Source organism: Cucurbita pepo, chromosome 3 (genome assembly GCF_057944985.1).
Source record: "Cucurbita pepo subsp. pepo isolate OVF chromosome 3, ASM5794498v1, whole genome shotgun sequence".
Lineage (NCBI taxonomy): Eukaryota > Viridiplantae > Streptophyta > Magnoliopsida > Cucurbitales > Cucurbitaceae > Cucurbita > Cucurbita pepo.
Genome location: NC_141800.1, coordinates 11,994,857 through 12,010,262, shown reverse-complemented (window position 1 = coordinate 12,010,262; position 15,406 = coordinate 11,994,857). Strand labels below are relative to the sequence as shown.

The window sequence follows — 15,406 nt, the reverse complement described above, 5'->3', positions numbered from 1 at the left end:
TGGGCCATGCGTGGGGAGCTACCATGCATCCACCCTGCCCGGACAAAGCAAGGGCCTAAGGCCATGGAAAGGAATGGAAGACAGGTCCCCCTCACTTTTCTTTCATTTGGTACTTGTGCTTATGTATGTGTGTTGTATGCAACCGGCATGTGTTCTGAATGTATGTTGTATGCTTAACCCCAATAATGGGGCGACTTACTGGGTATTTTATATAATACTCAAGCCACGTGCTACCCATATTTTCAGGTAAGGGCAAGGCCCCCATGTACGGCTGACGGTGAACGCTGCGAAGGCCATGGAAGTCTTAGATAGGGCTTGTAGTGTCGTAGGCGTCTTGTTTGGACTCTTTCGAATGATAGTTAAATTGCAATTATTCCTCCTAGTTACCTGTTGATTTATTTCTTAGTTAGATCGTCGCTATTGTTTTCCCCAAATATGAACTACTTATAATAATGAACATGTTGTCGCTATTGAGGTTGTCTTACATAAATTTTCGTACTTTCGTCATACGAGTGCAAGGTAACGCCGCTAATTAGGTTAGAACAAATTAGGGACGTTATACCTATGCTTGTGAAAATTCTCTATTTATAATCATTTATAGTATAGAGAACTATAGTAAATTAGAAATGATATGGAAAGAATAATAAATTGATACAAGATATTTGTCTATAATAAGTCGTAATGGAAGACAAATATATAATATTTCCCTGTAATAAACGTTAAATATGATACGTATGGTAAACCATAATTCAAGGCTAAATATCCTTAACACCCCTGCAAACTGAGCGTCAGATTTGAACAAACATGAAGCGTGGATCTGAAAAATTCAAAGAGATGTCGAGCAATACTTTTTGTGAAGATGTCAACAACTTGGAGATGGGAAGGTACATATTGTGTGCGAAGTTTGCCAGCGATTACAAGTTCCCGAAGGAAATGATAATCTAGTTCAACATATTTCACTTGCTTGTGAGAAACATGATTAGAGCTCAAAAAAATAGCACAAGAAATGATAATCTAGTTCAACATATTTCACCTGCCTGTGAGAAACATGATTAGAGCTAAAAAAAATAGCACTTTTGTTGTCACATAAAAGTAAGGACTGCTGTGAAATAAGGACCTTGAGGTAATGCAAAAGATGCGTAACCCAAAGAAGTTCAGTAGCAGTCATAGTAGGAGCACGATACTCAGATTCACAGCTGGAGAGTGAGACAGTAGGTTGCTTTTTGGCACTACAAGAAACGAGATCGTTACCAAGATAAATAGAATAGCAGGATGTAGAATGACGAGTATCGAGACAACCAGCCCAGTCATCATCCGAATAAGCCACTAGCGCACTAGGAACAATGGATGGATGAAAGATAAGACCAAAGTGGAGTGTTCCTTGACATAGTGAAGAAGCAAAAAAGTGATCTGAAATAGAGGCATACAAAAATTGACCAATAGAATTGACAACAAGAGATCGATAGAGAGTAGGCTGGTTTGTTAGGTGTTGAGAAACAACCATGGGGGTGTGGGTTGGTTTGTTATCGAGCAACTGAGCACGAATGAGAATATCTCGAGCATATTTTAACTGATTAATAAAGAGACCATCAGGAGTGGGTGAAGCTTCAAGACGAAGAAAGTAACTGAGAGAACCCAAATCCTTGGTAGCAAACTCATAATGAAGCTTGCGAGTAAAGCTGTCAATAAGAGATGAGTTGTTTTCGGTAACAATAATGTAATCAACATAAATAAGCAAATAGATAAGGTTAGATTGCTGATGAAAGACAAAAAGGAACGTGTCAGCGCGACTGCAATAAAAACCAAATGTGAGAAGAAATAAGCTAAAATGTTGAAACTAGACGCAAGGAGCTTGCTTTAACACATAGAGAGCTTTCTTTAATATTCCCAGGAGGTTGTTCCATATGACATAATCAATAAGAGTGTCATTGAGGAAAGCATTCTTGACATCAAGTTGCCGAATAAACCATTTATTTGTGATCGCAATAGAAAGCACAATACGGACAGTGGTAGCTTTGACAACCAGACTGAAAGTGCCAATGTAGTCGAGACCAGGAACCTGAGTATAACCTTTGGAAACAAGACAAGCCTTGAAACGCTCGACAGATCCATCAGGCAAATATTTAATGCAAAACACCCATTTATAGCCCACGATGTTAGTGTTGGTAGGGCGAGGAACCAAAGTTCAAGTGTCATTTTGTTGTAAAGCTCGAATTTCTTCCTCCAAGGCAACAACCCAAGTAGGATTCTTAGCTGCAGATTTGAATCCTTTTTGCTCAGTGGATGTAAGAAAAGTAGAAAGAAGTCCAAATGAGCCCAAAATACCCAGACTTGTTGGATAGATACCAGCTTTGACTTGTGTGATCATAGGATGAGAGCCCAAAGAAGAAGAGGAATCAGCAAAAGTTCAATAGAGGTCGGATCAGAAGTCGAGTGTGGCAAAGAGGAACCTGCAAGAGAAGTATCTACCTATACAAATTCATCCACAAGGTCAAAACAAATATCACACAGGGATGAACTAGATCGAGGAATGTGCGATGAAGAAGTGGTAGGGGGAATGAATGTATATGGTAAAAATGTGGTTACAAGAAATTTGAAATATGAAAAGAGGAAAGAGGTTGAGCCTGGGAGCTAGGGACAACAGAAAAATGAGTTTCATCAAATTGAGCATTGCGGGTGATGTATAGCTTAGTGGTGGTGGGATCATGACAACGAAACCCTTTATGAGCGGGACTATAACCCAAAAAAATGCAAGGAATGCTACAGGGAGAAAGTTTGTTAGGCATATAATCTCGCAAGCAAGGATAAACACAACAACCAAAGGGATGAAAATTGTCATAATGCAGAGGAGTAGCCATAGAGGAGTTTAAATGGTGACTTGCCTCCAAGAAGTGGAGTAGGCAACCAGTTGATAACACTGTAGTGCTGAAGGCGTCAACCCAGAAACGAGGAGAAAGATGGGAGTGAAAGAGAAGGTCCAAGTCAGTCTCAGTCACATGACGATGTTTTCTCTCCGCACGACTATTTTGAGCAAGTGTATATGAACAAGAGAGTTGATGGTGGATGTCAGAAGTACGTAAGTGAGTTTTGAAACAAGTGCTAGTAAATTCGACACCTCCATCACTTTGAAAAACCTCAATACGAGCATAATATTGATTTTCCATAAATTTTTGAAATTGAAGAAAAAATATCAAAGAAATCAGATTTAAATTTTAAAGGGTAAAGCTAAGTAAATCGAGAATAATCATCAATAAAAATAACATAGTAAAGAAAATCCGAATTGAATTTGACGGGGGAAAGACCCCAAATATCACAATGAATAAGATCTAACACATGAGACGACCTACGTTCATTGCGAGAATAAGACAATCGATAACTTTTCGCAAGCTGACAAGAACTACATAATGATAGAGAAGGCAATAAAGACGTAAGAGAAAGATGACATTTTTTATTTTAAAAAAAAAAAAGAATAATTCACGTAACACAGGCGAGCATACCATAAATCATATGAATCACATAAAGATTTGTTTCTAAGGACATAAATAAAGCCAGAGTTGTCGTGCTCCAGCACATATAGCTCTCCATCCCTTTTACCAGTTACCGCCACCCTTCTTGTTTGATGATTCTAGATAATAAGAAAATTATTAGTAAATGTAACGAAGAGAGGAAAATCAAACTTAATTTACTAATTGAAAGAAGATTTTTAGTGAGATGAGAGACAACCAAGACATCTAATGAGTGAATATTTGGAACATGAGAAAGAGTACCAGTGTGGGTAATGGGTTGGGATGCACCGTTTCCTACGTGACAGAGTCCTTTCTCGTATAATTTTTAGACTGATTCAAAATAGATGAGTCGGCGGTCATATGGTGGAAGCCCCAATGTCCAAAAACCAATCAATAGCCTCGGGTCTAGCAATAGAACAGGATGTGTTAAAGGCTTCAGCAAAGTGAGCATGAGCAAAATTAGGTCGAACGTACCATTGGTTGCAGCAGTCAACATAATTGCCCTCCGTGCGGCATATTTGGCAACGAGGTGATCGATGACCCTGACCCAAGTGGGTTCATCCTCCGTTGGAAGAGTGTTTTTGTGGGAATGAGAACGACCTCGTTGGTTGCTAAAGAAAGAAGGGTGACTTCCATGGGTGCGACCACGATTAGTGGTTGTGAATGATATAGGAGTGGAGTCAGAATACTCAAGTAAGCGCTGGAACAACTCAAAACTTTCAGCTTTATAGACTAAATCTGCAAAACAAGGAAGGGGTGATAGCCATTTGAGTAGTAGAAAAAGTTAAAAAAAATCGGTGTTGAGTCCACGAAGGAACCAGTGCGCTTTATCAATGTCCTCGATGGGTCTGCGAATGACATGAAGTTAGTCACAAATTGTTTTGAAGGTACGGGCATATTCAACAGGTTTGGTGCCACATTTCATCAACTACAAGTCATCCTTGAGTTTTAGTTCACGAGCTTTCGAATGATGGTTGAATGTAGTTCCAACGCGAGCCAAACTTCACGTGCAATGGAGAGACCAACGACGACAGCAATAGCTTCCTCGGTGAAAGAGGAGAGAGAGAGACAGAGAAGACGTTGATTGGCTTCTTTCCACGCCAAATATTTGGTGCTGAGTGTTAAGGAGATTTTTAGTTTAAAGCGAGGTGGTGGAACCATAGTTCTATCAACATAACCTAGTATGTTTTGACTCTCAAAGATGGGGAGAAGTTGGTTTTTCGAGAGAAGATAATTGGAGGAAGAAAGTTTGATGGTGATCATATGTATTAGAGTGTTGAAAGGAAGAAGATGATAAGAGGATTCAGAAGCCAAGAGAAAGGATCAGGATTGTTAAACCGAAGGTACTCTGATATCATGAGAATATCTGCTAAAACCACCGAAAGTTCTATATTTATAATAATTTACATAATAGAGAACTATGGTAAATTACAAATGATAAAGGAAGAACAATAAATGGAAAGAATAATAAATGGATACAAGATATTTGTTTATAATAAAAGGTCAAATATGATATCTATGTTAAGCCGTAATGGAAGATATTTGTCTTTAATAAACGGTCAAATATGATACTTATGGTAGATCATAATTCAAGGTTAAATATACTTAAAAACCCAACAACCTAACCCTAACTTTAACAGTACAATAAATATTAAGAATTATAACTTTTATAATCAATGTTAGTGATGTATTACAACTTTAATATTTGAGTCTTATGATATTTTAGTTATTAATGCAATATGGTGGAAAAACATGATTTTTTTAAATAATTATAAAATAAGAAAACAACGATAACACTTCAAATACAGAGAGTTAAGTTGAGTTGTTAACTCTATTTAAGTTTGTCTCCATGTTTAACATTTTTTATAGGCTAATTTACTCAATTTCATCCCTTAATTTGAGACGTATGAATATCAATTTTTATAGATCTAAATATATAATCTTCAAATAATACTAAGTGTCACACTAAGATTTAATATAGGCCTTTATTAGGCGTAATTAGGCGTAATATTGTTGATAAAATTAATTAAATTTGAATAACCCTACTTTTTTTTTTTTTTTTTTTCCTTTTAAAACATGGTAATTACTACATGGTGTTATAACTACAATATGTACAAAATCAATAAGAGACTTAAATGTCCACAAATTCATTTCTAATTTAATAATATCTTAAAAATAACTTAAGTCTACAAATTCATTTCTAATTTAATAATATCTTAAAAATAACTATAACTTATTTAGTGCCTCATATGCCATAACATGAACATGATATCATAGCATACATAGATTGTCATGTTGGAAGTACATGCATTACAAAATGTTCATAAACATCACATCATAAGTAGATACGTCACAAGAAGCATTGGAATCAATTTTAATTTTAATAAAAAAAAAATAGGGAAGAAGTTGTAGTGGGTCATTAAACTTCTTGTTCCACTCGTCCCTTCCTATGTCTTCATAGGCTAAGAGAATCCCCAAGGGATTTGGAGAATGAAAGTTCTAAAGACAACTCTTTCCTCTCTAGAAAGATGTAAGATGCTTTTTGACTTAATACAAGGTTCCAATATAAAAACAACATATTTGAATATCTAAAGTCTTGTTTAAATTTTATTTAAGTGTCATAAGATACCTCAAACCTCATTTTAACCTCAAATATTTCAATTTCAAATATATATATATATATATATATATATATATATATATATATATATATATATATATATATTTTCAATATAGGTAACCTACATTAATTATATTAATATTTAATATATCAAATAAAATAAATATATTTTTCTCTGAACACTTTAAGTTTAACTGAACTCCAAGTAATTAATATTAAATCTAATGGCTACAGAATAACAAAGATCATTAGGAGTAAACTAATTTTGGAACACATCATGTTCATAATTATACGTGATTCTTTTCGTGTTCCCACAAATAAATTGCGATTCCCCATTATTTTTGTTTGGAAGTATTGATGAGTTAAGGTGAATTTTTTTAAACTAAATTTTCAAAAACAAATTTTTAAATAAGTCAAATTAGGAACAATACATTTCTTCACGTAAAGGGCAAACAAGAAAAGGAAGAGAGAAAACAGTTGAGCGTAAATGTCAAAGATTGGGGTATTCCAATGCCATAGTTAATATCACACTTCAACAAGGAACAATACAAACTTCTTATTCCTTTCAATCACTTCTCTTTTAGAAAGACAATGCGAAACAAAAATACTTGACCAAATTATCTCTGAAAGGAGATGCAACTTCTTTTTTTTTTTAATAACAAGATTATTTTGCGAGAATACCGCAGCTGAACGTGAACAAAACAATAACACAGTACCGATGTCGACGTTGTCTAATAACGGTTCCAGTATGTCCTGCGTCTGAACCAATTGTAATCAGGCAACCCCTGGATGGGACCCAAGGCGGCAATTGCAATATCCTGCGCATCAGTGAGAAAATTGATCAATTAAGTGAAACAGGGGAATCAAATGCACTTTTTTTTCCAACTCTTTCTCAGTTCTTACCCTATCGTAAATAAACCGATTCGCAACACGTTTTATCGTGCTTGCGTCAACAGCATCAATTCTTGCAAACAACTCGGCAAATGGGATTCTACGACCGTATGTAAGCAGCTGCACGACCCAATGAAATATGAGAAATTGGATTATTTTTCACTACCAAATGACAACGCCAGACCACAAAGAGACAAGCATATGACCCGAAAAAAGAAACTCATCTCAGACGAGTTCTCAGCAATCTAAAATTCCTTATCCGTACGTAATAAGTTCCTCTTTATTTTATTTTGTTTTCTTTTTTCTTTTCCCAAACTCATTTGTGCTGTAAGCCAATTCCATGTTATCTTGAACCAAGAACTGAAATACTTCGAATGTCATTATTTAAGATATTGGCAAGGAAAGCCCACCTGCCGCCCAATATCTTCAGCTACTGGACTTGTTCCGTCAATGTGAAGCAACAGAGAAGACTTCAACTGCAGATTGGGACAAAAGAGTATGTCAATGGGTATACACATAAATACTGAATTCAGAGTGAAAAGAAACATGCCCGCTCCCCAAATCCACCTCCAGCGATGAACAACTTTTCTAGGCATAATCTATGACAAGTCTTATATGGGGGAGCATGCCCGAATGATGTAGGACACAGTTGCATCATCTAAGAGGAATAAGAGTTACAGCATCTACCTGATTACGCGCACGGGTAACGTCAGCTTCTGAAACCCGGTACGCTAACTTGGTCATCTCGTACATTATTGCATAGGCCAGATCATCCAAGCAGTCCGGCTGAAAACATGTACACAGTGTTCAGATAATTCAGCTAAAAAATCGAACTGCAGTTATCATTCTCATAAGAAAAAATGAATTGGAAAAAAGAGACATCAGAATGATGGAGGGACTAGATTTCTAATAAAACTTGTTGATAGGAATCAGGAGGTGGGGCACTATTAACAAAAGCCAATGAGAAAGCCCCTCAAACAGACTACTCAAACCTCACCATCCTCCCTCCTATTATTTTAAGGAAAAAGTAATATTAGACTCTTTAATTCTTTTCTTTTAAATTCACTAGAGATATTGCTAAGACCAAGTCTATCTACAGTAAACAGACTCTAGCTTATACCCTTCAGGAATATAGCCAATGACGTAGACATTACGAACCAGTGGCCAAACGAGAGAAATTTCTTCAAACAAAATCAGGGGGGAAATGCATCAAAAGATTATCAATGTCACAGTATGTTACTAACAAAGCACACAACTTATTAGGTTGAAGTTATGGGCCTCAAAGCTAGTCAATGAATTTAACAATGATACAAACACCAGCTTCAATAACAGATTGTTTAAAAGCCAAGTGACTATGAAGACATCACAACAAGTCAATTCAAATATTATACGACCAAACTGGCAAGCAAAAATAAAAGAGCTAATACAAAAACAAGCTTGTAAATATTAATAAAATGAAATGTGTACCAAAAACTATCGCATAACAAGTACAGCATTCTTTCTTTTATTCAATATGGGTCTGTTTGCTTTGCATGATTTCTCATGATAAAGTCCGCAATATTTGCCTAATTAAAAGTTATGGACTACCAAATGTCATAAGTCTAATCCCCGTCCCTAATTTAGAATCAGTGTACATAGATAGGCAAGTGACTTCAAAAAATTTTAAATTTACAAATAGATATGATGAATAGAACATCAACCACACAAAAACAGATAAAACACAAAATCAATTTTTTGCAGTTTTGTTAAAACTCAAAAGTAGAGCTTCTACAAGAACAACTTTAGTATTGTTCTGCTTAAATTAAGAACAAATGCTAATTAACAAACAGTGCTCTATTTCCAATTATAGAAAACATAAGCAATATACTACTGTTTTAATGAAATAATGCTTCTTATTAAAAAAAAATTATACCCAATTTTATGCTGCAGAAAGATTAAAGAGAATCCCAAATTAAAATGTTAACAAGGGGAAAAAAGGAAAAAAGAAAAAGGAAAAACCTCTCTATTTTCGACACAGAAATCTCAGAAAAACATAAATGCTTTGGAATCTATAAGAAAATGATGCCATCCATTGAAAATATCTCTGTAGATCAGTCTTATTATTATTTTTCTTTAAATAATATTCCTGCTGATTGAGAGGTTTAAGTGTGCTATACAAAATTACAACCTGAAGGTGCTTAACATTCAACTTTGAAATATCAAGTAAATCAAAGGCCATGACACACGTGGAAGTAATCAAGTCAGCAAATGATGTACGCATTGAGGAATAGAATATTTCAAGAAGAAGAAGAATCTTATTGTCACAATTACCTTTGCAACAGCATAGACACCAAAAAGACCAGTGTCCTTGTAATTGGTGTTGAAAGCCATCATACTTTCTGCTACTTCATTGATGGCAACTCTTTCGGCCAGCTCAGAACTGTTCATAGTTTTTTTTTAAAAAAAAAAAGAACAATAATTATGAACAATGAAAATTATTCTCATTATAGATCATGAAAAAAAATTCCACAGGTCAATAGTAGTCAGGAAATTTGAGATTGAAATCAATGGACAAAGGTTATAAAGGACTTAAGGAGGAGGGGAAAAAATCACCCCATATGCTTTCCACCTCCAGCACTTTTATTCCAAGAACCCAACATGGCCTGCATGACCATCAGAGCAATGGAGTCTGGATCTGTCCAGGATGCTCCATTAAAAGCAATACTAAATTGTGCCAAAGGTACATCATCATCAATTATCCTAACCTGTTTATATCAATGAAAATAAAATTTTAGTAAAATAAAGTTATCCATAGAAAGAAAGGAGGATTCCAAATATATTTTCTTCTAGTACCTCAGAACCAGTAAAAATTGCTGGCTCCTTTGCAACCAACTGAGAAGCTGTGGTTGGTTCAGATGACAACTTAGTGAACAATTTCTTTACTTGCTCAACGAAATCTTCATGCTTAACAGCTCCGGAAGCAGCAATAACCTATAAGAAATAGTAGCATCATATTATTGGCAACCAACCCAATGAATTCTTGAACAAGTATCTTGCTTAAAGGGCGAAATGGGAGAAAGATACAGTACAATCATCCTCCAAAGAAATCCCGATGCAAAGAAAGATGAAACACTATCCAGATGTAGTCAATATTGCGATCAGTATACTATATACCCTGTCTAGTAACTAAACAATTAGATAGGCTGTCCATACCATTCTTGGAGCCGTGTAATGTGTTTGAATATAACTTTGAAGATGATCCTTGGTAATTGTTCTGATATTTTGAGCTGGACCAAGAATAGTTCTACCAAGAGGAGTATACTGGAATGCAGTTGCGTGCAAATGGTCAAAGATAACTTCTTCTGTTTGGCCCTCAACCTGCACATATCAATGTCATAAAACTACAAGTCGCACGCAAAAATGCAAAAGTCCTAAGTCATATTCAATCCATCGATCAATGCTCTTTTGATGCGAAGAACTAAATGCCCCCCCTACTTGCAGGTTTGAAATGAGACTCCTTGTGTACTAGGAAAAAGGAACACGGGCAAAAAAAAAAACCTAAATGTGAGTGCATTTGCACAATTCAGACCAGAACTCAACTATTCTTTCGCTACATTATGATTTTGATTGTGTTCAATAAGTTTACCCACGTAAATTTTACATGTAACCGACCACAATCACCACTTTTCTTCGAGAAAATCTGGTGTCATTGTGGCTACGGACAAGGCTCATGGGCTCCATCAATGCATGCAAAAATATACAAGAAACAAACTTTTCTGACATGTGAATAGCGCTCTGATATTTCCATTTCGAATTTCAACCTTTTTATACACTTGAGCTACTAACCTTTCCAAATAAGAAGCATTGTACAATTCTATTACATACACAGAAAATGAAACAAAAGGAAAAAGATTCTTACCTCCTCCATTTCTCTCAAAATCACATCCCGCTCACGACTAATCCGGTGCTCGTCAAACTTCGAGTTCTGCAAAATGTCAGCCAAAATATCCAAAGCGTTGGGCACATCCTTGTCCAAGACCTTGGCATAATACGTAGTCTGTTCCCTGGACGTGTACGCATTCAGATGACCACCCATGTTCTCGATCTCCTCCTCGAGCTGCCTCGCCGTCCGTTTCTCCGTTCCCTTGAAGATCATATGCTCGAGGAAATGAGCAGTTCCGTTAGTCTCCTCGGTCTCGAACCTCGACCCGGCATCGATCCACACTCCAACCGTCGCAGTCCGAGCGGCAAGGTTCGACTCGGTGGCCACCCGGAGGCCATTGGGGAGAGTAGTAACGCGAGTTTCAGGCGCGGAGAGAATCCGGGTGTGGTCAGTGATAGTCGGGTGAGGCGAGCCGTATTTCAGAAATCTAGGGTCGGGATTTTCGAGCTGTTTTAGCTTCGATTTGACAGCCTCAGCAAGGCGATCGTAGATCATGGCGTTAGGCGGGGGAGGAGAAGGAGGTGGAGAAGAAGAGGCCACCGCTGGGGAAGTGGACGCTGATCTAACATCCTGGGAGAACGAGGCGGAGGATCGCCGGGGAGAGGTGCGAGCGAGGGTGAGAAGACGCTTCATCGCCATGATTGATTTTGCCCCCCTTGCTCCCTAGGGTTTGTAGCAGCTACAGAATTTCTTTTCGTGGACGAAGGTGCACAAGAAGTCGTGAAAAGGGCGATATGGCGAGTGTTTCGCGAAGATGCATTCAACGATGTCGTTTCGAGAGGCAATACGACATCGTTTTTGATTTTTGAACAACCGGCATTGGAGCCTGGTTTAGCTGCTATTAGACCGAGTTTTCCAATCTTTTTCCATTTTTGTTTCCTTTTAAATATTTTTTTTTTTGGTTAAAAAATTTTAGGGGCTAAATTACGAATTTACTCCCCCATTATTTTTCTTCTAAATATTTATTTCAAGAAATTCTAAAAGTTTAATTAATAAAAAAATATATATAATTTTCTGGGCGCTTCGAACCAACCCCTTTTTAATTGAAGCTTTATCCATTATGGGTCTGAAAAATCCATTTTGAGGGTCATGTCAAAGTCACTTATATCTAGGACAACATGGTCACTTTTAGGTGATCCAAGAGACACTATTAAAGTTCATACTAAAATCTAAACGATTTGTATAAGTATTTCTTAACAAAATTCTATGTTGACTACTTACCTCATAGTTGATATTCAAGACCTACATTCTCGAGCTTTCGGTATTCAAATTACTTCAAATTTTCTTTGACAGAATCATTAAGGTGTCTAGTGTTAAGGATATTTAACCTTGAATTATGTTTACCCTATGTTGATATTTGACCCTTTATTATAAATAAATATATTGTACCATATTTAGTCTTCCATTACGGTTTACATAGGTAACATAGTTGACCCTTTATTATAAGCAAATATATTGTATGATATTTAGTATTCCATTACGGTTTACCATAGGTACCATATTTGACCATTTATTAAAGGTAAATATTTAGATATTTGCTTCGATTACTACTTGCATAGGTATCATATTTCCCTTCTATTCTAGTTCAATATCTCGTATCCATTTATTATTATTTTCATTTATTACTCTCCCATATTCTTGGTAATTTATTTGATTCTGTAAACGACTATAAATAGAGAACATTCACCACCATTTAAGTGTGGTTGTTTTAGCAAATATTTGCATGGTATCTGAGTCCTTCGATTTAACAACCTTGATCTATTCTTTTTTATGGCTTCCGAATCCTTCTCTCATCTCCTTTCTTTCGACACTATAATCCATATGATCATCTCCAAACTTTCTTCCTTCAATTATCTTATTTGGAAAAACCAACTTCTCCCTCTCCGTACGAGTCAAGACATGCTAAGTTATGTTGATGAAACTATGGTTTCACCATCTCGCTTTAAACCAAAAACCTCTTCAACACTCGGCACCAAATATTTGGTGTGGAAATTAGCTCATCAACAACTTCTTTATCTCCTGCTCTCCTCTCTCACCAAGGAAGTCATTGTTGTCGTCGTTGGTCTCTTAATTGCACGTGACATTTGGCTCGCGTTGGAAACTACGTTTAGCCATCATTCGAAAGTTTGTGAACTAAGACTCAAGGATGGCTTGCAGTTGATGAAACACGACACCAGACTTGTTGTTGAGTATGTCCATACCTTCAAAACAATTTGTGACCAACTTTATGGCATTGGCAAACTCGTTGAGAACATTGATAAAATGCACTGATTCCTTCGTGGACTCGACAGTGATTTTTCAATTATTTCTTCTACTCAGATGATCTCACCCCTCTCCCCTGGTTTGCAGATTTAGTCTTCAAAGCTAAAAGTTTTGAGTTGTTCTAACGCTCCTTTGAGTCTTTTGACTCCACTCCTACGACATTCACAATCACTAATTATGGTCGCACTCAAGGAAGTCACCCTGCTTTCTTTAGCAACTAGCGAGGTCGTTCTCATTCCCACAACAACTCTTTCAACTGAGGACGAACCCACTTTGGGTCAAGGTTGTCGACCACCTTGCTGCCACATATGCTGCACGGAGGGCTATTATGCTGACCGCTGCAACCAACAGTACGTTCGGCCTGATTCTACTCATGCTCACCTTGCTTAAACCTTCAACACGTTATGTTCTATTGCTGGAACCTAGGCTACTGATTGATTTTTGGACACTCGGGCTTCGGCCCATATAACCGCCGATCCATCTATTTTGGATCAGTCTAAAATTACATAGGTGAGGACTCTGTGATCGTAGGAAACCGTGCCTCCCTACTCATTACCCACACTGGTACTCTTTCTGCTATTCCAAATATTCACTTATTAGATGTCTTGATTGTCCCTCATCTCACTAAAAATGTTCCTTTAATTAGTTAATAAACCTCCAATGTGTCTGTCTCCGTTACATTTACTAATAATCTTCTTACTGTCCAGAATAGTCAAACAGGGTAAAAGGGACGAAGGGTTATATGTGGTGGAGCATGGAAACTCTACCTTTATTTATGTCCTTATAAAACGTGCTTCATATGATTTATGGCATGCTCGCCTAGATCATGTGAATTATTCTGTTATTTCTTTTTTAAATAAAAAATGTCATCTTTCTCTTACGTCTTTATTGCCTTCTCCATCACTATGTAGTACCTATCAGCTTGCGAAAAGTCCATGTGTTAGATCTTATTCATTGTGATCTTTGGGGTCCTTCCCCCATCAAATCTAATTCAGGTTTTCTTTGTTATTTTTATTGATGATTATTCTCGATTCACTTGTCGTTGTTCTTTAAATTTAAATCTAATTTCTTTGATATTTTTCTTCCATTTAAAAAATTTGTGAAAAATCAACATTTTACTTGTATCAAGGTTTTTCAAAGCGATGGAAGTGCTGGATTTACTAACACTTGTTTCAAAGTTCACTTACGTACTTCTAGCATCCACCATCAACTCCATTGTCCATATACACCTGCTCAAAATGGTCGTGCTGAGAAAAAACATCGTTATGTGACTGAAACTGGCTTGACCTTTCTCTTTCACTCCCACTTTTCTCCTCGTTTCTGGGTTGACGCCTTCAACAGTGCAGCTTATATTATCAACCGGTTGCCTACTCCACTTCTTGGAGGTAAGTCACCCTTTGAACTCCTCTACGGCTACTCTCCACATTATGACAATTTTCATCCTTTTAGTTGTCGTATTTATCCTTGCTTGCGTGATTATATGTCTAACAAACTTTCTCCCCACAACGTTACTTCCATTTTCTTGGGTTGTAGTCTCTCTCACAAAAGGTTTCTTTGTCTTGATCCTACAACACTAAACTATATATCACTTGTCATGCTCAATTCCATGAAACTCACTTTCTTGCTATTCTCTCTTCATATTTCAAATTTCTTGGAACCGCATCTTTACCATATTAATTCATCCCCCTACCACTTTTTCACCGCACATTTCTCAATCTAGTTCATCTCCGTGTAATATTTTGTTCTGACCTTGTGGATGGGTCTATGCAGGTTGATACTTCTCTTGCAGGTTTCTCTTTGCCGCCCTCGACTTCTGATCCGCCCTCTATTGAACCTGCTGTTGATTCTTTTTCTTTGGGCTCTCATCCTATGATCACATAAGCCAAAGTTGATATCTTCAAGACTCGCCATCTAACAAATCTTAGTATTTTGGACTCATCTAAACTTCTTTATGCTTACAGCAACGGTACAAAAAACAATAATAATAATAATAATAATAAATAAATAAATAATAATTAAAAATAACAATTTTCCCCCAACTACTCTCTACTGACCTCTCATTCCTCTCCGTGCCTGTCCTCAACCAACTCCTCATGCCAAATCTCCTTTTCATTTATCCAATGTGTTACAAGAAATCAGTCATAATCAAATCTTCTTTTCCTTCATCCAATTATTTAGAATCAGGTCTCCTTTTACTCTTCTTCC

General features: G+C 36.7%; 1 protein-coding gene across 1 annotated transcript; it reads right to left on the bottom strand.

The window, feature by feature from the left end:
* Positions 1–6,603: 6,603 nt before the first annotated feature.
* On the bottom strand, positions 6,604–11,673 carry LOC111790895 (putative mitochondrial-processing peptidase subunit beta, mitochondrial). The gene is made up of 9 exons (XM_023672008.2): positions 10,916–11,673; positions 10,210–10,374; positions 9,850–9,987; positions 9,610–9,761; positions 9,328–9,436; positions 7,705–7,803; positions 7,428–7,493; positions 7,030–7,137; positions 6,604–6,944 (listed from the first exon to the last, which is right to left on the bottom strand). Exons 1-9 carry the CDS (start codon positions 11,576–11,578, stop codon positions 6,858–6,860), a joined length of 1,587 nt encoding a protein of 528 aa, XP_023527776.1. The 5' UTR covers positions 11,579–11,673; the 3' UTR covers positions 6,604–6,857.
* Between the last annotated feature and the right edge of the window lie 3,733 nt (positions 11,674–15,406).

What these genes read in the sequence shown, in the direction of transcription:
- LOC111790895 (XM_023672008.2), bottom strand. Translation starts at nt 11,578, where the DNA reads ATGGCGATGAAGCGTCTTCTCACCCTCGCTCGCACCTCTCCCCGGCGA. An exon ending in CAATTTTTACTGGTTCTGAG is followed by an intron (nt 9,762 to 9,849) that starts GTACTAGAAGAA and finishes TGATATAAACAG; the next exon opens with GTTAGGATAATTGATGATGA. An exon ending in GGAGGTGGAAAGCATATGGG is followed by an intron (nt 9,437 to 9,609) that starts GTGATTTTTTCC and finishes AACTATGAACAG; the next exon opens with TTCTGAGCTGGCCGAAAGAG.